At 41.7% G+C, this 24,245-nt stretch overlaps 1 protein-coding gene across 4 annotated transcripts in view; it reads left to right on the forward strand.

Moving 5' to 3' along the window:
* RAPGEF5 (Rap guanine nucleotide exchange factor 5) overlaps nt 1-24,245 on the forward strand; it is a 241,542-nt gene that overhangs the window by 97,763 nt on the left and 119,534 nt on the right. For all 4 annotated transcript variants that reach the window (XM_031455033.2, XM_064487511.1, XM_064487513.1 and 1 more), the window contains exon 7: nt 1,349-1,397. In XM_031455033.2, coding sequence (XP_031310893.1) covers nt 1,349-1,397 — 49 coding nt within the window. The remainder of the gene's footprint in view (nt 1-1,348; nt 1,398-24,245) is intronic.

The following is a 24,245-nucleotide window of genomic DNA, read 5'->3' on the forward strand; positions in this document are numbered from 1 at the left end:
TATGAGGATTTTACTCTGATTAATCATCACTTCTATCTCCTCTAGCTCTCTTTTTCCCAATAAGCTCTTTAACTAAATTTTTCTACCCGTGAGCATTTTCAGATCTCAGATTCCCACGGTTAGAGAGGGACTGATTACTTTCTCATTACAGTATAATTGTCCTAGAAAGTCGTAAGGTATCAGAGAATCAGCTAAATCAGGAGTATACCCTTTTGAATGGCCCGCTAGGGAAAGCAGGGCAATAAAGCAGTATGGGGGGAGGCTGCCTTTTTCAGGGGTGACGATACCCTGACCATTGTGAAATAGGTCCTAAGCACAGTCCTAGTGTCTCCCTGGGCTACTTTTGCCTTCAAGTAAATGAATGTAAATTATATTAATTTCAATAGCAAAGCTTCTTTAACCTTGAACTTTCATGCTCTCCCTTTAAAATGTAATTAGTATAATATATTAAGCTGCAGGACCCTTCCAAATTCACTACCACCACCACTCCAAACACACATACACACACACTTTCTCTCCCCTAAGCTTTAAAGTTTCCTGAAGAGGAATGAGCTTACCACGCAACTGTGGTTGCCACCAAACATAGATTTCCCAAAGATAAGCCTCATGTTATCTCTCTTGTCTCCCCCTCCCCCCATGTTATCTTTAAAGTGACTGTGGTTATCTCTTTTGGTATCTGTCTTTTGTCTCTTTGAGAATGTTTTTGAGAAAGGATTTAAACATTCGGAGTGTGTGTTGGGAAAGAGAGAGAGAGTGAGCAAGCAAAAATCTGGACAAATAAGTGGAATTTCAGGATTTTGAAGGTCGTCTTGTCTATTCCCATTTTACCTGCCTGTGTGTTGATAGCACTTGGTTTTATGCAGCATATTGTCCAAAATAGTTGCTGTAAACTTGTCAGGCCTCAAGTGAATGTTCATTGTATTTGGACAGAGGTCCAATTAAACTAGCATCACCTACCTCAATTTTTCTAGAATTTCTGTATAAATTAGAATCTTTGAGGGTTAAGGAATATTTAATATCTATGCCTCAGTATTATGCCTGTTCTAATAATTTATTTGCATTATTTTTGTATGTTACATAGTAATTTTGAGGTCCTGCCCATCATCACGGTATATGTACCAGTGTTTTCCAGTATATCCATTCTGGCAACTGCCTAATTTTCTAACGTAAGTCGATCAGATTCTTCCAGATTTGGGGTCTAAAATTCCTATGCAGAGGTTCATGGCAGGAAACTCAGCTCTTACTGCAATAGCGCTTAACTTTGGTTGCATATCTAAAAACAAAGTACTGCTTTTGATAGCTGCATTTTTCTTATTCTAATTTGATTTTCCCCCTAATATTTTATTAGGTGCAGAGAGAACTAGCAGCAGTTATTGCTTTGAAAGCGAGGAAGTCTGGTGAGTAGTCTTTCATGGGGCTGGAGGAAGGTTCTAATTCTTTGGGAATATTTCACATTTCATGTGGTTGTGAGCAGTTGAATGTCTCTCAGGAAGCTTTGGTGTAGAATGCAGAAAGGTACCTCCATTTGTTTTAAAAAGCATTTATTCTACCATCAAAATAGCACAGGATATATAAATAGTTCTTTAAAATGTCACTGTCTTGCTATATTTCATACTTCAAGGAAAATGAAATTAAGAATTAAAAATATGGTTGTAGTCCACTGCAAGCATGGAAAAAGTCTAGGAACCCAACAAAAGAAAGCAAACCACATTGCATTAGCTATCAATTCAGAGTGAAATAAATAACATAAATATGGTCTTTTTTTAAGTTATATTTTTCATCTCAAAGTAGTTTCTTCTAAAATAATTAATTGTCTAATAACATATAACAGCAGGCATTTTTTTGTAGGGCTGATTGTATGGCTCTCATTCCTAATACCTGTCAGAAGCAATCTGTGGTTGTGATATGTAGGAAGGAAAACGGAGCTTTTGAATACATTTTGAAGAGAGAAGGCCATGCTCTGCTGGAATTCAATATGAAATAGAGACTCAGTGAGGTAGAAAGAACTTGCTTTGAACAGAGGAGTATTAGGAGGAGGCATCCTGTGCTGTTCAGAGGCAGGAAGTCAGTGCTAAGTAGAATGACAAATACTTCTTGGATAATGTCAAACTAGAGTAAGACTTTTCAGGTGCAACACTCTGACACAATCAAACAGTTGCCAAAGTTTGAAGAAATAAATGGAATGGAAATGTCCTAAGAACAGAAATCACACATTTTACATCTTTCCTTTTCTAGCTAGAAACTCTAGACACTTGCTTTTCTCTCAGTTACTTTTGGAATCCAACACACCTTAGTATGAATTAGCTTGTTACATTTATACCGTATTTTTGTTGATTTGGCTGATGTTGAGGACAAAGAGACTAGATGCTGTAAGTGTGGAGAGGAGGATGCAGGGAACAGCGATCTTAACCCACAGGGTATTGAATAGTGACCAGGCAGTGTGAGTAGGGCTCCTCAGAGAACAGCATTAGCTGATGGAGATTTGCGCAGGTGGAGGCAAAGATGGAGGGAGAACATCAGTATAAAGGTTGTAGAAGGCAGATCTTAGAAATAGATTGTGCTAGAGCTGGTGCTGGTTCTGGAAACTGACAGTATGTCATTGCTGGAGAAAAACAGAGCAAGGGGATACAGATGGGCTGGAGAAGGGGGTTGCTAATTTACACAGAGTGGGATGAGAAGGCCCCTGAGAGCACACATTTGAGCAAAGACTTGAGATCAGTGAGGGGGTAAGCCCTGTGGATGTCCAGTCAAGAACATTTGGGCAGAGGTGTGCAAAGTGTGTTTGAAGAGCAGCAAGGAGGTGAGTGTGACTGGAGCCACATGAACAAGATGAAAAGTAGTTTTTTGTCAGGCTAAGAAGTTCGAATTTCTGGAGGTGAAGGGAAATGAGGAAGCATAAGCAAGACCCACACAGGTTAGCTTGTGCAAAGTAAAAGGTTGGTGTGAAGTTGACTTGACTATCTCTGTTCCGTTTTATTGTCTTTGCTCCTTTGTCAGAGATCACTTGGCTGTATTTCCGTGGGATTATTTCTGGGCTCTCTAATTGGGTTCCATTGATCTACTTGTTTTTCTGTCACCAATACCACAGAGTCCAGATTACTATAGCTTTGTAGTGAGTCCTGATGTTGGGTAGAGTCAGTCCTCCAGCTTTGTTTCTCACCTTCAACATTGTGTGGACTATTCTAGGTCTTTTCCCACCCCATATGTACATTAGAATCAGTTTGTTGAGATCTGTGTCTATTATTATCTTTTCTAATTGGTTATTTTTTGCTGAATGAGTTTCTTGACTCTGTGTCTAGCAAAAGTGTTGAACTCAAATGAATATCAATAGCTCGTTTTAAAATTACCCTGCATTTTCTATGTGGGCAGATATAGCATCTGTCAGTTGTGGCTGTTTTGTTTCTGTCTTACTAATCCATTTAACTTCTTTTTTTTCTCTCTCATACTTTCACAATAGCTAGGGTCCTGCAATATAAATTGAAAAAGATCAGTGATAGTTGGCATTCTCATTTTGTCCCTGACAAAACAGAGGGTGTTTTCTGATTAGAAAAGTAATATAAGTGAAGAAGACTGTTTTAGGGAAAAACAAAGACCTTTCTGTCCCACATCCTTCAAACCACAACAAATTTGGGAAACAATCTAGGGGCAAACATAACCAACAAGGTGATATTATAATATTTGAAGAATCCAAATATAGAAATGTAGAGACCTGGTTCACCCTACATTACCGCTGCTTGAGTTGGCATTGAGAGTGGATGAAAAGTAACAGTGGCAAAGGTAGACGAGAGCCTAAGTCATAGGTATTGTCTTCATTCATTCCGTTACCAAATTCTAATTGAGCACCAACTGTATACCAGCTACACTGTAAGCCGTGAGGATACAATGAGTGAGCAAGAACAAATATGGTTTCTGCTGTTCTTAAATCACAATGTATGTCTCATAAATTAAAAAAAAAAGACATTAATAAGTCAGTGGCTGTCTGAAAAAGGAAACTGTATGACTGTGTAGTTAGGAGGCGATAAAAAAATGAAGAACTATTAAGCACAGCCTTAATTAAATAGAATTTTAGCTGCAGAATGGTAATTTCTGTGTATTGTTTTTAAAAACTGAGTCTTTTTTTTAAAAAAGGAAGAAAAAGAAATAATTCTAATGAAAAAAGTATTAAAATGATGGTTGGCACACCTGGAACTTGAAAGAAGGAATTGATGACCCTAATATCTTATGTCTTGCAGTAAAACTGTTAATTAGGGCTCAGGTGGTCATGCCAGATTTATGTCTCACTGCGAAGGGTTATTAAAACGAGAATTAGTGTAAAGAAAATTTTTGGCTTCAGCTCACCATACAAACAGAAATAAAAGTAACTGCCAATCAATACATTATATAAATGATTCAAGGCTCTAGTTTAGGAAAAAATCAATTTTGTTGTAATTTTCTAAGAGGCCATTAGGATGTGCCTTTAAACAGTTTTCACCTCTAAATGCTAACCTTAGTGGACGTGAATAGCATCTTTAAGGCTTCACAAGATCTTAACAAATTAGCACGGATATCCTTGCATTTCTTCCTTTTTTGTTGGACTGCTTCTTCTACTGTAAATTTTTACCCAATTAGAGCCTTGGGAGATATGTTTCTTCCCCTTTTCAAGGGAATCCACAGCCAAAGCACATTTAGTTCTCATTATCTTTAGATCATATGAAATTTGTGCCATGATGGACTTCTATTTCTGGAAAGGCAGAAATCTCATTATTGGTAAACCTCCTTGGCAGTTTTTATATTTCACTCTCTGCTGAGCCCATACCTACTTAAATGTTTTAAAACTGAGTATCTAGGATGTTGATGTTTGGAAAAGAAAGGCTCTGTTTATGCTATTAAATGCCTTTGTGACTTTAGTAAAGTGATTCCCATTTGTGTCATGAGGGGGTTGGTGTAGAATCAGGTAACCTCAGAGATTCCCCCCAGCTCCAGTATTTAATTATAACAATGAATATTTTCATTAATTTCCTTCACTATCTTTAATGGAGTCACAACCTTGAGGATATTTTATTCAGGACTCTTTTAGGTACAAGTGAGAGAAAAACAAACTGAAAATCACAAAGGGAGTTTCTTGGCTCCGGAAATCTATGAAATTAATCAGTCTCAGCAGAAGGAGAGAACTTATTTCTTGGTAGATCCAACAGGGGGACCCCCCCAGAAGGCTGAATGGCGCATCTCTGGAGCAGTGGAAGCATGGGTGGAGGGGAGGATAGAGTGGTCCCGTCAGCCCCCCATGAGACCCTCGCACTGAGCCTGGGGCAGGTGTGCTCCCCTGAGAAAACCAACGGAAGAGGGAACAGCTGCTGGGGGAGCACCAGCACCACGTGTTCACCGCAGGAGGAACTGTTTGTATTGTCCCAGTCTCACGATTTAGAGAGGAGGTGTTGTGCCCTAGAGCACACAGGCTAGAAGTCTGCCACCAGAATGCAAACCCAGATTTCCCAACACCCATTCTCTGGTTTCCCCAACTACACTGTGCCCCTTCCCTTGTTAGGATTTTTCTGGATTATGGGGAGTAAAGGTGTGGTTTGAGAAATGGCATTCCCATTTTTGAATTATTATTCCTGGAAATGGGAAAGAATAGAGTAAAAACTCATAAACTTTTCAAGTAGTAGAATAACAGCATTTTTTCCTCTTTCTAAAACAAATCAGCCAGGGATTCAGGTTAAAATGTTATTTTTCTACTGAGATATTTTATTATTTCTTTGGGGGTATTAATATGTGTGTGTGTGTAACATAAAATTGTATGAAATGATTTCACCTATTGCATTTAGTTTTCGTTTTTTATAGCCACTATTAGTTTTGATAGGCCAGAAAGGATGAGAGGGAAGGCATTTTACATTCGAATAAAATTATTTCTCCTAGCCTTAGAGATCCTCTTGGTTGTTTTATCATCTTTGAATCCTGTACTGAAACTTAAATAGGCTTTTGAATGGGTATGTGATCTCAACAACCTGGTTACTACTGTTTGCCATACATTGAACTGTGTGTGTGTGTGTGTGTGTGTGTGTGTGTTTGTGTAAAACATTCAAGCAGGCAAGCCCCGGATCTGGTTATCATGGTGGACCCATCAGACAATCTGAGGGCCTTTTATCACCCTGGGAGCCTGGCTAATTCCCAGCTTTAGAAGATCTACTGTTGGTAACAGTCACTGGTCACCAATAACAGGTTATATGAACTCTAGCAGTTTTAGGCCCCCTTCTTAAGTATGTGTCTGTGAGACTGGGGCAAGTCGGTGCTGACAGGAAGCTCTGCAGTGAGGTTTGAGGTCTGACACAATTGGAGAGACATATTCTCCTTTAGGGCAGAAGCTTTCCAAAGGAAAGACATTCCTGTCACTTTGTCATGAGAAATAAAACAGATTGACTGATTATTTTCAACAGTAGAGAAAAGCTTTTCCTTTTGCACATTTAGAAGAAAAAAATAACCTTTAAGCCTATGGAATTGCTCCAGCTATTATGGTCCTCTAACTTTTTACTTTTTATTTTTAGTTGACAGATTCCTTTTTAAGGTAGCACAGTGTTTGACTTTTATCCTTTTGTGAACACATTGCTCATATATAGGAGAATGCACACATGAAAAATGAGATTTTAGAGTAGACAGAAATAATAAAATTAAGGGCCAACTAAGACTTAAATGCTGGTACATTTATTGCTCAGATTATCTCAAACTCCTCCTACCTTTCTGCTTTCCTGTGATTAACTTGTTATTGAAAAATTTAAATGCTCTTTAAACTAAAAGCTGTGGTAATCTCCTCTTGAATGTTTTTTTCATCTAATCTCTGAGTGCTCTAACAATGAATGTTCAAGCTAAAAAATACTCGTTCATGATGGCAGAAGCCTGTTGGCTGTATTTGAAGTAATTAAGATATTATGCTTAATTTTTAGTGGTATTTTCAACCACTTAAAATTTCCCAACTCTTTCCTAGCCTGTCTTCAAAGGGTGAGCCTTGTTCCCTCAGAAGTGATATTTCCACACAGTTTGTGTTTTGTCTTTTTCTTCTCCTTTGCCACCTCCTGGATGCTGTGTTCTGGCCAGCGGCCACCACTCCCATTTGTGGTCAGCACAGACCCACACTGATTGTCTTGTTTCCCCACTGACCATGCTATTTAGCATTTGTCAACCAAGAGGAAAGAAGTAGCATGTGTTTTCCCCTAAAATAATCAACACCACATTCTGGTCTTCCCGAGTGATTGATGATCCTAGGATGTTTTCCGGAGAAGAGCAAGCTTCTCCTAACACCACGCTGATTGTTGAAGTTTGTAAAATCTCTCCTCTTCTCTGGTGCTGTGATAATGCCTTGTTCTGACATTTCCAGAGACTGTTCTTCTGTCCCTGCTTGCTGGCAGATTTTGTACATTCACATCCCATCTCCACCAGTGCATGTTCTTATTGAACAGCGATCAGTTCCGTGGCCAGTTGTATCTTCCTTTTATTTTTTTTAAAGGGCACAGAACCATAAAAAGAGTTTTGGTACCATAATTTTCAACGCAGTGCAAAGTTAAAGGACATTTGAAAATGTAAAAATCGTACAATCAGGAAAATAATAGCATCGGTAAAACCCAGGAACAATTAAAAATGCACGAAGCAGATGCTTTGTGAATTTTTCTTAACTCTCCCACTGGGATACCAGGAAAATTGCCTTTTAAAAAAAAAAATCCTATGACACTGTCTTTTGTAATTAGAGCTATTAAGTCGAAATGATAAATAACCATTCAGTGACATACAATAAAAGAAAATAGCCCTTTGCCCTGATTTCTCCTGAACAGCAAGAGGTCTGAAGAGTAACAAGTACAGGGAGTTGGACTCCTTAACCCTGAGGATTGCTTAGAATTTAGGAAATCAGAAAGCAAGGCATCCTTTCACGTGGTCATGTCCATTAAGAGAGTAAATGGAACAGATTTGCCAAGGAGGTGAGTGATGATGACAACCACAGCAGAGTGTATTCAAGAATGCAAGGTTTAGAGGCTTTTGTTTTAAAAAACGCACTGCAGGGGTGCATCAGTGGCGGTATGTAATGTTTATAAGGCTCCGTAGACAAGGGTATTTATCGCTCTAAATGGGAGCTTGTGCCTGTTTTAGGGAATCAGATACTGGGAAGCAGAACTGAGCACTGATGCTCCCTAGTCTCATGTGGTCCAGGACAGTGATTTTACATCATTCAGTTACAGCATACATAGCATTCATGTATAGCATATTCAGTTATGTCATCACAATATGTTATTGCCTTACTGCCTGTGTTTTATAAGTGTGGCCAACCCTTGGGAAGCAGTTTCCTGAGATTTGGAGCAGAGAGGTGGGTGCAAGGCAGGAGGGAGGTATGAAAGGGAGACTCAGGTTTTCTATTTGAGTGCTGAAAAAAAGGCTTCTAACATTGCAGCTCCTGGGAACATATTTTCTGTGAGGAAACTAGATGAGTGTAATGAGTGTATCCTGTGCATAAATTCAATATTAGTTCTACACCCAAGGTCAAATGGAAGTTAATGACCATTTGCACACCAGAGATCTGAAACCCACATTTTCTTTCTTTCTCATAATGACAAAAAGAAGGAGAGCAATTTATATTTAAATTGACTTAAATTTCAAAGCATAAACACAGGGGTCTCCCTGTGCGAAACTTCCTGACAGGGCTCGACTTGCAGAAAACATTAAGTCCCAGCCCATTCCAGTTCCCCAGTGTGGACAGCTTTTTGTTTTCTATGGAACCACTCTGTTCCCACCCTGCTGAGTTAGTGACATCAAGTCCGAGCCCAACAGTGCCGTCAGGGCCACTTTCTTTAATGATTTAGGTTTTGCGTTAGTTGAACTAATTAGCTGATGGCAGCAACTGATGGGTGTCTTTAATACACTGTTGACTGGGTAGCTTCTCCCAAGCCTGCCAGCTCCTTTGTTCCTGGTCTTCTGGGGTTTGGAAGCTGCTTCCCAGAGGAACATATGATATATCCCATCCTGCATCCAGAGGCCAGCCCCAGAGGCTAGTATGCTCATTACAAAGTGCCCCAAAAGGATGTGCATCCACTTAAAGTCCTGCATCTGACTAATTCTGTGTGTTTGAATGATAGTTTACATTTGTCGGGGTGGAGCCTGGATGAGGGCAGGAAAGGGGGTTGACCTATAATCCATTTTTGCAATTTGTAATACTGTAACTGCTTTTCTGTATACCCCTAAGGTACAAAATAAAAGCAGTTTATAGATGTATTAAGATATTAAGTATTAGACTAGTTAAGGAAATAGTAAAAGAAAAAGACAATTAGATAATTAAATGGAAAGCTGTATTCATAGCTAAAGTTATCTCTTATGAACTAAAATATTCCTTAAGAAGAATCCTTGCTATATGCTATTTTTATGAAATTATGAAATTCTGTAGTCTGGTAAACAGTCTGCTACCAAAACCCAGCAATCCGGAGCATGTAGTCAGGAAATTGGACTCTTACACTGGCCAGTGTTGGCTCTGACAGTCGCAGGCTTCCCTCAGCCTCAGTTTCTCTTTTTTATGAAAGGAAGAGGTTGGGCTTGGTTGATGCTGGGGGAGCCATGCTGGGCCTGCAGCTCGTGTCCTAAGTACTAGGTACTAGGCAACATTACTTCTCTTGGTATACGTTGATGTCTATTCAATAAGAATGTACGAATAATAATGGCTGGTAATTTAATTTGTTTTCCAAGCTTTTTTCTCATTTTTTGACATTTTCCTTGGTGAAGATCTACAGAAGGCCCTCTTTCTCCTCCCACTCGGAACATTTTCTGCTGTCATTTGTGTTGACAAGTAAGCTATCAAGGGAGATCTTTGTCTCGGCCACATGACCCAGCTATTGTCCATCATTCATCACATTAAAAGTCTGGTTGTGTAAACAGCCATGAAAATGGAGCAGTCCTCGGTAAAACTGAAAATGACATGGGCACAGTGCATGTGAATATAAGTTAAATGATGTGCATAATGCAGAGCACCCAATTTGATTCAGCTGAATTCTGCCAGAAAAAGAGATGCTGTTGCGATAAAAGTGAGATTTACTTCATGTACTATTGTTTCCATTTATACAACACATCAATACTTAACATTTGAGAATTTCTAAACCAGACATTGTCTTTGTGAGTGGCTAGATAAATTGTGGTTCTCACTATTTGCAATTTGCAGATAGGTTATAAAAATCCTGCATTTTAATACTACTGATGTGATTGAGATCTGTTTTTGGAATGAGATTGGTGACAGAAATTTTGACCCTGGAGTCAGTGGAGGCTTACAAGGTACAGCTTAAGCTTCGGCAATACATTTGGACCTAAGTCTTTTTGGTTGGAGATGAGGAAGCAGAGATAGATAGATAACTTAAAAAAAAACAACAACAAAACCCTATGTGTTTCTTTCTAAACAGCTGCATCAAAATTCCTCCTTAACTAAAAATTTTGTTTTTCTAAAGCAGGGGTCCTCAAATTAAAAATTTTTTTTTGAGTTCAAACTCGTTTCTCTTTTATTAAAGTCCACGTTACCATTATCTGGTTTGGTACTCCCCTAGCAGTGGCCTGCAGCACTTGTTAACAGTAGTGCTAATTCCTGCCCTGCCGCCACCCACTCCCACTCCAATTAAGTTTGGATGGAGGCCCTGGTATCTGAATTTTTAACCAGCCTTCTCTCCCGGGTGATTTAGATGCCATGCTTTGACAGACACATTACAAAGTCTGTGTGATCTGCAGTCTCAGAGAGTGAGCTGGTGTTTTATGAAGGGTGTTGGTCTAATGAACCAAGTACGATAGAGGGAATCAAAATGTTATTTATACTTTTACTACTAACTCATTTGTTGGACAGCTGCCCAACTTTTCAGTATTTCTCGACCTGAGTGAAATTTTGTCATGAGAACGGGAACAGAATTAAAAGCTCTCATGGCATTAGCAATAAAACCTTTGCAAGTGAAGAGAATTATTACCAAGCTTTATTTGGTAGGCAGACTCAGGAATAAGCAAACATTCTCACTGAATTTTCTATACTAAACTTATAAGGAAGACTTTGAGGGGTGGTGGTTTGCACTGGTTTAAGGGGGAAGTGAGTTTAACCTTTGTTTTAAATAAATGCAACTGAACCAAAGCCATGTCTTTATAAGTTATGGGCAGATCCCAAGTCAGCAGAACTGAGGGGATTGTCTGGTTCTTCTTTTGCCAAAAAGGGACTAACTTCTATCTATTAAAAATGCAAATGTTTAATAAAAACGAAGCATTCACTTTAAGACATTAAAATCAATGGAGGAAATTTACATCTTCTCATGGTATTGTTTTCTGGTAGAAAAATGACTATGAGAAATTTGAAATTGAAGTTATCTTTGTACCCTTAGGAACAGATGGAAGTTTTCAGAAATGCTGCCCATTTTCCTCCACTCTAACTGCAACAGAGAGAAAACCATGAGAGATACAACTACTATCTTAGTTTTTTATGTTCCAATTTATTTCATTTTGATTTTTAGTTTTGTTTTCATGTGTTTTAAAAGGCCCATTCTATATCATAGTTTTGAAGGTAGAGCTAAGCAAAGGTTCTTTTCCTCTGTCTGAGGGGAGGCCTTACAGAGCCAACCCTAATTTATCACATATTAGTAAGAAAACAGATTTCCAACTTTGAGGGCAAGGGGGGACATTAGGAAAGATTGGAGATTGTCCGTAGGCCCTGGCTGAGAACCCCTTTTGTTGACAGTGGAGGTGGGTGGGGAGGGCATTGTCCCAGAGATTGAGGCCCCTGGGGAGTGTCTACCTTGTCTGGTCTGGGAAGGAGCAGACTCCATCATCTGGTCTTATGGTGTTCGAGCAGCACACCTAGGCTGTAGGCTTCGAGTCTGGGCACCTCAGACCCTCCAGCCCTCTCCAAGTCATCACTGAAACTAACTGTGGGTGTGGAATTCACGCTTATCATTTGGACCGAAATCCAAATTATTGAACCTGCTTCATGTTGCTGGTAATGTTAGGCCTACATGAATCAACTAATTTCAGGGTTAGTCTTACAACCAAGTGGACAGTTTCATCAAAAGATTACATTTATATCAGTGGTCCAGGCCCCTCTAACAGAATTTAGCCTAAGACCTATTTTAGTGTAGTTTTTCATTACCTTGGTATTTCAAGAGAAAAGTCAGACACATAAAATAACCTGTAGTTTTATCAATTTTATATGAAAAGTCAAAATACATATACTTTTCTTTGAGAGGAAATGTGGCTCACTGCCTTCGACATGGTTGTGAAAAATAGTTTGGGCTGATAGCCAGGGCTCTCTTAAAACTTTTTTTCTTTCCACATATATCTTGGCTTGGTTTTCTTAACTGATAATCTTACGAGATTATTTTATGAGCCATTAGAGCACGTACACTTATACTTAAAAATGGCATTGTAACAGATTCTCAGAATTATTCACTACACTGAATTGTAGATGGGAAATGCTTTGTTCTTTATTTTCAACAGTTGTGCTCTGGTCCTACCTACTGGCAGTGAGCAATATTTTAGCTGTTTCTGATTTGAACCTTTTTTGTGTGTGATAAATGGTTTGTTCAGGATGTTGCTCCTGCCTGGGCCTAGTTTAAATCCCCGCTCTGAGACCATTGAGTTTTTGACGTGTGAGGGTCGTTGGAGCCCCACAGTGCCTGTGGCCTCCTCTGGTCTCTGCAGAAGTGCCTGTGCCAATGGCTGCTGCCCTGTGGGATTTGCAGTGGCGGTCAGGGGCCCATTTGGCTGAGTCAGTGTCTGGACCTTCCTGGCTATCCAGCCCCGTATCGCCTCTTGCTGGAGCTGTAACCCCACCGCTTCCCTGCTATGTACTCTATCCAGCCCCTGGCCCTTTGTGAGGACCAGCTCCATTGCAGGCGTCTGTTCTCCAGGGCATGAAGAAACTTCTGAGTCCTTGCAGACTTCCCGGCCAGGGAAAGAAGAGCAACTTAGAAAAAGATGCTCAGCCCCTTGTCTGCCCCAACCTTACGGTGCTCACTGCGAATCCGCTGTGAGTTTGCCGGCTCCCGCGTGGGGCTGTGGGTCGACTTTAAAGCAGTCTTCTCTATGTGTCATAGCCCCATCTGTGTGTAAACCAGCAGCCCTGTCTTCAGTGTCCCCTCAACCATCTACCGACCTCCGATGCAGAGCCCAAGACCCGCTTGGGGAATCAGACCCACTGCTCTGACCTTCCATCTTTTCTGCCTCTTTCCCCTGCTCCTCCCCGCAGTCTCCTTGCAGCAACACGAGGGCAGCCTGGAGCTCTTCTAGCCCATGACTTCCTGACCACCTTGAGAGGCACAAACCTGTGGCTTAGCCATTTCAGGAGAGAGAGAGAGCTGAGATCTGACACTTTCAGAGTTGGCTCTTGTGCAAAGGAAGGGGACATTCTCTATGGATTTTGCCTTTGCAAGTCTATTGTCTTGCTACAAAATTCTACCTTGAATGTCAGAATACAAATATCACTGGCTTTGTTTTTCTGCCCCTTATCTTCCACTCTTCCTCAGGCACAGATGGGTCTAATTAAGAAAAAAGGTCCCATTTACAGATGAAAATAAATGCAAGAGAAAAATCCCATTGCATGTTTTGCAGCATAAAGTAGCTGCCCTTAATTAAAGCCCTTGACACCCATTCTTTCTTCCACGCGCCCACCCTGTGGGGTCATGGTTAAAGAAGCTGAAGGTTGGTGAGTTGATGTAGCTTGACAAAAGGTCATTTACTAGAAATATTGTAGGAATGATGCCCTATTTTTTTCCCAAATGTGTAATTTTAAAACCTTCTTTAAATTCTAGCAGGAATAGCTTTTGATGAAGGTTAAGGAAAATTTTCAAATCTTCTTTTCTGCCCTCCCCCAACCTCCTTGCCATTGACTGATCGATTTTGATTGGACTATTGGGTGTCTTTGCTTGTATTTGCAAACAGAAGGATTTTAAAGGATTCTTGGTGGTTTCTCCTAATGTTTTAAAATTTCACTGTAATGTCAGTGGGAAGATTCGGCAATAGAGTTGTGGGCAATTCAGAAACAACAACAACAAAAAGAATGAGCATCACATGAGTAGCAGAAAGTAGTAGTCAATGTTATTTTTGAAATGTAGATTCCTCATCTATTATAAAACCTTAGTTAACAAGCGTATCCATGTAGTGTTGACCTGTTGTGCTTTCTGGTTTACAGTCCCTGAGGCAGAATTTTGTAATTCTGAAAAGCCAGTTAAGAGACTCAGGTTCGGTTCTGCTTAGCCACTTACTGTGGCATCGTGTCTTCCAGACACATGTTTCCTCGTTTTGTGAAATGGAGCAAATGGCACATGCTTCTGGGGCTCTTGTGGGTAAGAAGGAATTAGATGGCACAAAGCACGAAGCTTCCCACCAGCACATAGTTAGGCTCAGAAATCACTTTTCTCTTACTCCCTGAGATAATCTTTTAAGTTTTTAATTCGTGAGCGAAACTGTCGTGGAAGAGTAGTGGAGTGTGCTGGGATCGTTTTTAATGAATGAACATCATCGCTGCTCATATCTGAACCTGTCCTGTCATCAGAAACACAATCCTTGAAGGGCACTTGAAAAATGAAAGCCTTTCTGCCTCCTGAGAAGAATGTTGGAAGAAAATTGTTGCTAAGTTTAACTCAGTTGTGTTTCATTGAGGTGTTATTTCAGTTGGATTGTGCACAAGCCATCTTTGCATTAAAAGGAGACTTGTTTATTTTAGATACATTTCCTCGTAAGAAGGGCAACCGGACAGGCTACTGGGCTCAAGTACTGGTGAGCTCCTTTTTACCGTCCCCAGGGGAGCAAATGTTTATGCTCTAATTAGAGGATACACTTTGCTCTGGTGACATCATCATTTTTCTCTGTTGAATAACTTTTCCATTGACTGGACATGTATTAAATGTGACTCCAGAGAATATACCTAATAGGTAGAAACCTATTAAGAAGTGGAAGAAAGGAAGTTTGAAGAGTCCACTGGACTACAAGGCAAAGAAAGGCATAAGAATTGAAATGGAATCCTCTGTGCCTGAGGGTAGGGATAAATCATGCAGTCAGTAAGGTGGCAGGGAAGCAGCCCAGTGTCCAGGGGTGGCTTGAGCCACCTCCAGCCAAGTGTGCGGAGCGTGGAACATTTGATAGGGGAGATGGCAGTTTTTCAACTACCTCTGATTTTGGCCTCCGTACTATAGATTTAGTATGTTGTGTGAGTGCTGTGAATTTCAAGAATATCAGCACACCTGTATTCAGATGGTGGTAAAAGTAATACATTTCTTGCATGCAGCAAACATTTATTACCTGCTCTGTATAAATCCGCGAATGGAGAGGCATGCTGAGAGTTGGTGGGGAGGGGCTGTGTAGCAGCGCTTAAAAATAAATATGTTATTATGTCTCTAATTTTCAAAGAGACTGAAGTCCTAGTAGGAAATTGAAGTCAATTCTTGCTTAGACTGTTTGCAGTAAAACTCCTGTTTTCTGTGTCTCAGTCTCACTCCTGCTCAATGTGTTTTAAACAATTCAAATTTTTATAGCATATTGGAGCAGATAAAGAGTCATACCTGGGTGCTTGACTCTCCTCCCCTGATTTCCTGTGTAATTCTGGGCAAGCTATTTAGCATCTCTCAGCCTCAGTTTTGTCATCTGTGAAATGAGAATAATCACAACAGCACTTGGAATCTGATTAAGGAGAAAGCCTACCATATACCTGCTCTATAACATCACTGGGGTAACAGATATGCTATCATTAAATTCAGATTTCTACATGAAGTGAATTGAATAACTGTTAAAATGTAAGAGGATTCTGCTTTGGCCAAGGAAATTGGTCATATCTACTGGAAATTTGTTAATGCTTTTTGCTGGGTCTGAATATCGCTTACGTCTCTTTGTCAGTGAACATCAACACGTTGCCGAAGGCGAACCAAGGCGGCCCACCAACCTGGAGACTTGCTAGCTTCATGCATGGAGTCTTGCTGGGTTTGGGGAACATGATTTTAATGCATTTACAAAATTTACCTCTTTCCTTACTAAGTGTGTTGGGAAAATAATAAGTGGGAAAAAGAATTAAGAGTGTCAGAAAATGACCAAACGGGACAGTTCAGAAGAAGTAAATTGCTGAGTTCCAAGAAGTATGCTCACCTTTTATTAAGAGAAATTGTTTCTCACTAGCCCTGCTAAGAAAATACTACACAGATAATTAACAAATGTCGGCATAAACAGGTAGTAAATTATTAACCTGCCCACAGTGGCCACATACTTCAGTCCAGCCTTGCCTGCACCTCTACCAGAGGGATGTGGGGAAGACTGAGCGGGATAATCTGCATTAAGAGCCTGTGTCTAGAACACAGGAAAGCCCAGGAGCTGTATATATCCAGCCTGCTGACGGCGATACTTCTCTTGCCTACATCACCTCACCTCACTTGCTACTAAATGACCTCCAGGTTTCTCAGCCTAACATCCAAGCCCAACTCACTCTTCCAGCCTTGTTTTGCAGTTTGCTCCAACGGTCTACTGTTCACTGGTCCTGCATCGGATCCTGTGCTTTTCTCCCTGTTACCTCTGTTTATGCCAGAACCTCACCTCGCCTGCCTTTCCTCTCCACCTCTTTCACCTGTCAGAATCTCCCTTTCCCTCGAAGTCTCTTTTGTAATCTTACCCTCTCCCTCAGACGGGGTGTGATACTTGATTCTGTTTGTATCTGTTTAATGGTTTCTGAATTGGTCACCTTCGTTCAGTTGAAGAGACCAGTACTCAGCAGCACTACTTCTGGAAGTTATTCTCTCCCACTTGAGGAGCTTGTGATGGAGATTAGTAAAGACATGTTTGTGTTGGTAGTTGTAAAACACCAAGATGAAAAACAGTAGTTGTGTAGAAAAAGAGCTTTGTTTCCAAGTGGAAAGGATTCATCATTTTGTCGAGGGACAAGGGTGCAGGTGGTGAGGACTCAGAAGGGTTCTCACTAGGTGTTTGAGCTGGAGAGCAAGGTGGGTAAGAACTTCACCTGGTGAGTGAAGGTGGAGACAAGGGCATTCCGGGCGAGAAACAAAGAAATGTGGGAGGTGCACCTAGGAGAGTGTGAGACCCAAATGCCTGGCCTTCAAGGCAAGGTTGAGGCTTTAGCCTGGATGTTGGCCAGTGTTTAGCAGAGGAGGGAGCACAGGTGTCAAAGCTCTCAAGCCTGCACATCCCTGGGCCGAGCCTTACTGCATCCAGGATGCAGGGATGGGGCTGTGGAGCCTGAATTGGTATTGAGCTCCTTGTGTGACTGTCATGTTCTCCAAGTGGCTAGAGCCAGGAGTCTAAAAGGCTGGAGGGGTGGTGAGGCATGGCATGATCAGACTCATGTTTTGGAAATGGACCTCAGGCAGCTGGGTGGAGGCTGAATCAAGGGAGAGGCTGGCTAAGAGGCTGGAGCAGTGGCCCCAGTGAGAGGTGGTGGGGTCATGAGCTATGACACTGCCAGGGAGGAAGAAGTGGCAGAATTTAGTGAGAGAGGGATGTGAGGATGGCAGGGAAGGAAGAGCATGAAGATGCCTGGTGGTGATATGAACTGAAAATACAGACCCCAGGAACAGGAAGAGGCTTGTGTAATACAGTGAGTGTGATGCATGCAATTTCAGACCTTTGTGTCCTCGTGTCCTATTAATTTGATGACTCGTTTTTGAGGGCAGAGGCTGTGCCACCACACCTATCCCAGCAGCTCGTATGGAGCAGACACATGATGGCCTGTGAAATGAATATGCTCAGCGTGTAACTGGAGATGTGGCCTGGAACTCAGAGAGGAGGGCAGAGATGGAGACACAGATTTGGGAATAACCCGCGTAACAGTGAAAGTTGAAACCATAGGAACAGATAAGATCACGGAGGAAGGAGACAAAGAGAAAAGAGAGCCTGCAGGAAACTTGCATTTTTAGAGGGTTTCAAGATGATAAGAACCCAGAAAAGAGAGTTTTAAAACAACAGTCTCAAGTTCAGCTGACAGTCTGAACAGACTGGGAAGGAGATGTAGTGGTCATTGGTCAGCTTCCAACGAGAAGTTCAAATGGCACTGGATGGGCCAGATGATAATATGGTGGCGTGGTGGGAATATAAATTGGTGCAGCCGTTATGGGAAACAGTCTGGAAAATCCTTAAAAAATTAGAAAAAGACCTGCCATGTGATCCAGAAATTCCACTTCTAGAAGCATATCTAAAAGAAATGAAAACACTAACTCAGAAAGATAACTGCACACCCACCTATGTCCTATGTTCACAGCAGCATTATTTACAATAGCCAAGACATGGAAGCAACCTAAGCGTTCATCAGTGGATGAGTGGGTAAAGGAAAAAACCAAACTCATGGAAAAAGAGATCAGACTTGAGGTTACCAGAGGCAGAGTGTGGGAGGAGGGGGAAGTGAAAGAAAGTGGACAAGAGATGCAAACTTCCAGTTAGAAGATAAATACTAAGGGTGTAATGTACAGTGTGATGACTGTAGCTCGTGCTGCTGTATGGTATATAGGAAAGCTGTTAAGAGAGTAAATCCTAACAGTTCTCATCACATGAGAAATATTTTCCTTTTTTCTTTCTTTTTTTTTTTTGCTGTATCTGTATGAGAAGATGAATGTTAGCTGAACCAGTTGTGATAATCATTTCACAGTATTTGTAAATCAGAACATCATGCTGTACCCCTTAAACTTATATAGTGATGTGTGTCAGTTATTTTCAATTAAACTGGAAAAATAAATAAAACATTAAAAAGTAAAAAATTACTATATAGCGTCACTTGGTGGTGACTGCTGACTATTATTTTTCAAATTTTAATACTAAAAAACCACAGTGATGAGGTGTGAAGCTTGCAACTGCTTTTCCCCTTACTTTTTAAAGGATAGGAAAATTTTGAGCACTTGGAAGCAGCCGTGATTATGTGCTGGTAACTAAAAGTGAAAATACTCTGTCAGCATTTCTTGCTGGAAGCTCATTCCCGTGCCCTCTCGTGGGGAAGGCACTCCCTGTTGAATGTGGTTGTAGCCTCTCATTGAGGGGGCTCCTCAAGTAAATATTATGACCCTTGTCCAGAAATGGTAGCAAAAAAAGCTGGTTATTTGGATAATGAGGAACTGGGTTCTGCATCCTGTGGCCTGGAGATACGTCAGTGTTTTCCTAACATTTTTATGTCCACAACCCACAGGACACAGAAAAGAGCCCGACTAGGTATATATCTAATTCACATTTGTAAAAAATACTTAATTTTACTAATTGGAATGCATTTTGACCTTTAGGGTTTGTTTGGTTTTTTTCCCCCTGTTCTTTCTACTGTATTCGATTCTATTTCATTAAAAAAGAAAAGAAATGAAAATAAATACTGGTCAGGAGCCAAAGGAGTGGATTTGCAGATGTGCGGGTGGACCAGCCTGCCCTGCTCTGCCTTTGACTGAGGGCAACTTGAACTGCCTCAGATACATACATTTTTTTCAGGGGAGGACTGAGACAGGTGACCTAACCTCATCTATGAAATTTTTCACGCCCAGCTCTTCAGGTTGTGCGAACATCAGATGAGACCTTTTGTGAAATAGCTTTCACTCTGTGAAAATACTGCGGAGGTGAAAGATTACATTATGATTGCCAAAACTTTAATTCTTGGCAAAGAACTCAACAAATTACTTTTCTTAACTGTGTTTGCTGATTTCTCACTTTGGGACTTGAAATGCTAAATTTCTGTCTGTAGTAAGATTTCTGGTTGATTTGTAAATTAAAAAAAAAATAGTTTGGCTGATTTTTAAAGAAGACACTCTTGACTATACTCATCTAGTGCATTACAGTCATTGTATTTAATGACCTGTTGGTTTGGCTTTCACCTTTACAGAACTGATCAGAAATTAAAGCATCATTTTGAAAGAACATGAATCCCCTTTGTGTTTAAATGATAACATTAATAGAATTATTAGGAGAGTTTTCTTAGCAACCATCCCAGTAAGTCATAGGGAAAAAGAACCTGTTGTCCTCAAGGCAGCAAGAAAGTGACATCTGGGCAAGCCCTGGAACCCTTGGAGGCTGTCAGCAGTAACTCTTCTTGAATTGCTCTTGGCTAACTTACAAATAGATACAATTAAACTAAGTATCCTTTTGTGAATTAGTGCTAATTAATCCACATATAGTCTTTGTTCTCCTGTGGACTCTCATGTTTATTTTTCAAAGTATATGCTTCAGATCTTGTGCTGTAACTTTTGTTGTGGTTAGTTATTTTCAAGGGCCTTTTCTTGCTTTTGGACTCTGTGTGTTGAGAGATAAGGGGGTGGTTTGTGTTGGCAGAGAATGAGGCTTCGAGCCTCCCTTGGTCCCAGAAGCTGTCATTCCTCTGTCTGTGTTCCCCTGGAGGGAACTATCCCAGAATCAATATTTGCATAGGAAAATTTCCCCCAGCATATTCTTATTCTGATCAGATAAAAGAATTCAGCTCAGAAATCTGAATAACTGCTTCCTCCTTGTTTGACCACAGGAGCTGTGCTACGAGGAGGCATGAAAAGTTGCTTCCTTATGTATTCCTTGACATTAATCTTCATTTTAAAGGGCCAGTAAAGCATTCTCTTTTAGGTGGCTAACTGTGTCAGTCATGCGACTTCATGGGGTGACTATAAACCCTCCGATGTCCAGGATAAATAAAGTTTTTTTCCCCCAAGTGAACCCCTGGCTAAAATGCATTCTTAGAATCATATTTTTTCAGGATTTCCAAGAAAATAATGTTATCTGTTGTAGGAGAGCACGCTCTTTCCTTCATTGTCAGTGTGCTGAGGGTGAGAGTCTACGAGAACTTGAGTGTCTCTTTGTTATGCCTGGTGCTGAGCTACCTTTGTCACGTCCCTTTAACTCGCTTATGTCTCTGATTCTCACTCTGATAAGCAAAGTGTAACTCTGGGCAACCAATTTTGAGGTCTTCAAAGATATGATAAGAAATGTAGCATTGTTGTTGAGGAAAAGCTAGAAATATAGAACAAAATTTTTATCCCAAGGGTGCTTTTAGGCTAATCTCTTCTTTTGGTTCTATTTACATATACTAAGCTTATGTCTAAATCTCAAAAAATAGTGTTAACTCTCAATCATGAGATTCTTACTCATTGTCCGGTATGTGTTTTGTTGCAGCATAATAAGGTGAGAAAAAGAAATGCCTAGACATCAAAACATTGTTGTTTTAAAAACAAAAACATGAATTTAGTTGGCAACAGTATTCCACAATTTAATTTTCTTTATTTTCTTCAAAACCAAGACTTTATTTAAAGAGCAAAAATTAAAATAAAGCATAAATTAAGTGCCAAGGTATGATTGGTACTTCATGTGGGCAAAGCTGTTCCACACTGGTACATTATCAGATTGCCCTCTAGGAAAATTCTTTCCATTGCAGGATGAGGAAAGACTTCTCATATTATTTCAGTGGGCTAGTGGAGTCCCTTACTACCACAGCTCATTGCATTTTTAAGTGGAATTTTGGGGTTTGTTTTGTATTTTATTTTCCCTTTGCATTTTTGCCTCTAGACTTTCAGAGAAAACATGAGTGCTTTTTCTTTATTCTTAAGTTTCCTCCTAATCGGGCAACAGTAACAGCAGAGGACTCCCTTTGAACCAGTGTGAATAGAACTTTCTTGCTGAAAATAGAAGAAAAGCTTCTGCCCACTTCCTCTGTTCCTTCCGTGCCTTTAGGTGTTCAGCTGGTAGGAGTTATCCCAGTTCAGCCATGAAGTTTCACAGAAGAATTTCCCTCCCCTCTTTTTTTCATAAATGGTTATAAAAGACATAGCTCATATACATAGGTGTAGTCAAGTTGTGCCATTTTGGTCACTTGGGAAGACATTGTTCATCTCAGTTGATTTTTACAGAGCTCACAGTGCAGGCATGGCATTTTTGGTAAGCACCTCACAGTGGGCATAAAAGGCATTTAAAAGCAAAAGGTACATGAAATGATATTTTTAAAAATACAGAGCAGAGAGCACAGTATTTAAAAATATACAAAACAGTACAAACTGAATCCAAAAAGTACAGTGGGTGGCCTCCCTGTCAGTGAGGTTCGTGTGCTTGGGGCCTGCCTTTGATGGAGAGGACGGTGCAATGGTGGGTGCAAGCAATGACTTAACTTTCTTAGGAGTCACCTCAATTGCTTCTTCCTCATCTCCCTGCCCTGCCCCTACAATCCCATGCCTCTCGTATACATTTCATTGGCAACTTGTGTCTGTTCTGTCTTAAAAACACAACTCATATCCCCCATGTTTCTAGCTCATTGCCATTGTCATCTCTAACCCAGACGATGGCAATGGCCGCCTAGCTGGTCTCCCTGTTTCCTGCTTCTCCTAAGTATCCTCCACTAAGCAGGCAAAAAGGACTTTTGAAAATAGACATCAAACCATGCAGTTCCTGATTTAAAATTCCTCAGTGCTTCCCCATGTTCTTAGTCAAAAATATGAATTGACTGTGGTCTGTGCTCTCTCCAGACTTGTCTGGTGTCCCCTCACCTGCCACGGGTGGCTCTGTCTAACCCTCAGGTCTCAGCCCCAGTATCACTGCTAAAAGAAGCACCATCCCTGTCCTCCTCTCCACAGTGACCTCCCTCAGTTGTTTTCTGTCATTTCCCCATTTATCATGATCTTTAATTTCATCGTATTTTAAAAAACTCTTATCATACTATTTCTTACTGTTACTTGTTGGAGCAGTAGTCCTTGTCCATCAGCTGTCCCCCAGCTCGTGTGTGGACTTCACGAGATCAGGGGCTTCTCTGTCTTGTTGACTGTAATAACCCTGGTGCCAGGCACGTAATAGGTGCTAAGTACATATTTGTTAAAAATGGAAGAGCAAGCTGTCCAAGGAGAAAAATAATGAAATAAGTTTGGATCAGAGCTGGGTACAGTATGTTTTGAAGTTGAATGTCAGTGTGAAGTTGAGGCTGACGAGGAAGCTGGGGAGCTCAAGGAAGACCTCCAGTGATGAGCAGAGGGTTCAGACTTGATAACGATACAGAGGTCAAAGCGTGGTACTTGTTGGTGTATTTTTTGAGACTAATGATTTAGCAGTTGTGCCCAAGCTGGACTGTATTAGAGAGGAGCTGGGGTCAGGGACCTTGTGGTAGGAGATTACAGCACCAGTGCAGAAAGAGTGACGCAGACTTGGATAGGGAGAGGCTGGAGAGATATAGGAGAAGAGGTAGATTTAAGACCCCATAGTTTGGAGTCTCCGGGAGAAGATGGCGGAGTAGAAGGACACTCGCAGGTCACCCTCTCCCACAAATACAACAAGACCCACATCTACAGACCCACTCAGCCAACCAGAGCACCTGTGGAACTCCGACAGAACATCACCCTCTTCAAAAGATAAAGACGCCAAAAATCTGGTAGGAGAAAAGGAAAAAAGAAAGAACAAAAGGCAAAGCAGCTCAGGACTGGTCCCGCGGGGAGGGAGCGGCAAAGGAGGACTGGCGCTCGCTCGCTGGGTCTCCCCTCTCCAACTGAGAGGCCAGCGGGACGGAGGGGGAGCCTCTGAGGCTCGGATCTGTACAGAGCAGCCCTTGACTAACAGAACTAAGTTAAACGGGCACAGAGCGTCTCCCCGACACCCAGCCTGAGATGCGGGCCGGCAGCGGCGGGCAGGGCCAGGCTGCACAAGCCCAGCGGAGGACGGAAGTGGCTGCACGGAGGCAGCCCCGGGGGAACGCAAGGGGCTGCGCACCGTGGCTGTGGGTGCACAGGGCAGAACAACCTGGGCCCTCCATAAAACAGCAAGGTTGATGTGCTCTTCGGGGAAGGGTGCACACCCCCATCTCTGAAAACCCACGGAAAGTTTTCGGGGGAAGAGAGGCGGGACTCAGGCACAGCCACCATATCCTCCACACTGAGCACTCAGGCGGGGGCGGGGGCGAAACCTGCATCCACACCGAAGGGCTTAGCAGCCTCAAAGGCCAGACTGAGACTGGCCTGCAGCCCGGGGCAGATAGGATCCTTCCATCCTGGTCCCTCAGAGAACTTGCTCCACAAAGACAAACAAGGAGCTGGGTTTTGGCTCGGAGCAGGGACAGGGCTGTCCCTCGGTCTTCCCGGAGCCCACCTACGGAGCGCCGAACAGGGCGGAGCGCGAAGCCGCACAGAGAGCGGAACTACAGAACTACCGGCAGCGCAGGTAGAGGGAGAGCGCCCCCGCCCCCCCCTCCCCCCCGCCTTTCAGGCAGGAACACAGCCCCTGACCGAGGTGCTGGGAGGGGGCACGACCTGCCCTCCTACCCGGCCAGTCTGCAACATCTGACTGCGGCATCCAGAGGGGCAAGCGACCCGCCC

The sequence above is a fragment of the Camelus dromedarius genome, chromosome 7 (genome assembly GCF_036321535.1).
Source record: "Camelus dromedarius isolate mCamDro1 chromosome 7, mCamDro1.pat, whole genome shotgun sequence".
Taxonomy (NCBI): domain Eukaryota; kingdom Metazoa; phylum Chordata; class Mammalia; order Artiodactyla; family Camelidae; genus Camelus; species Camelus dromedarius.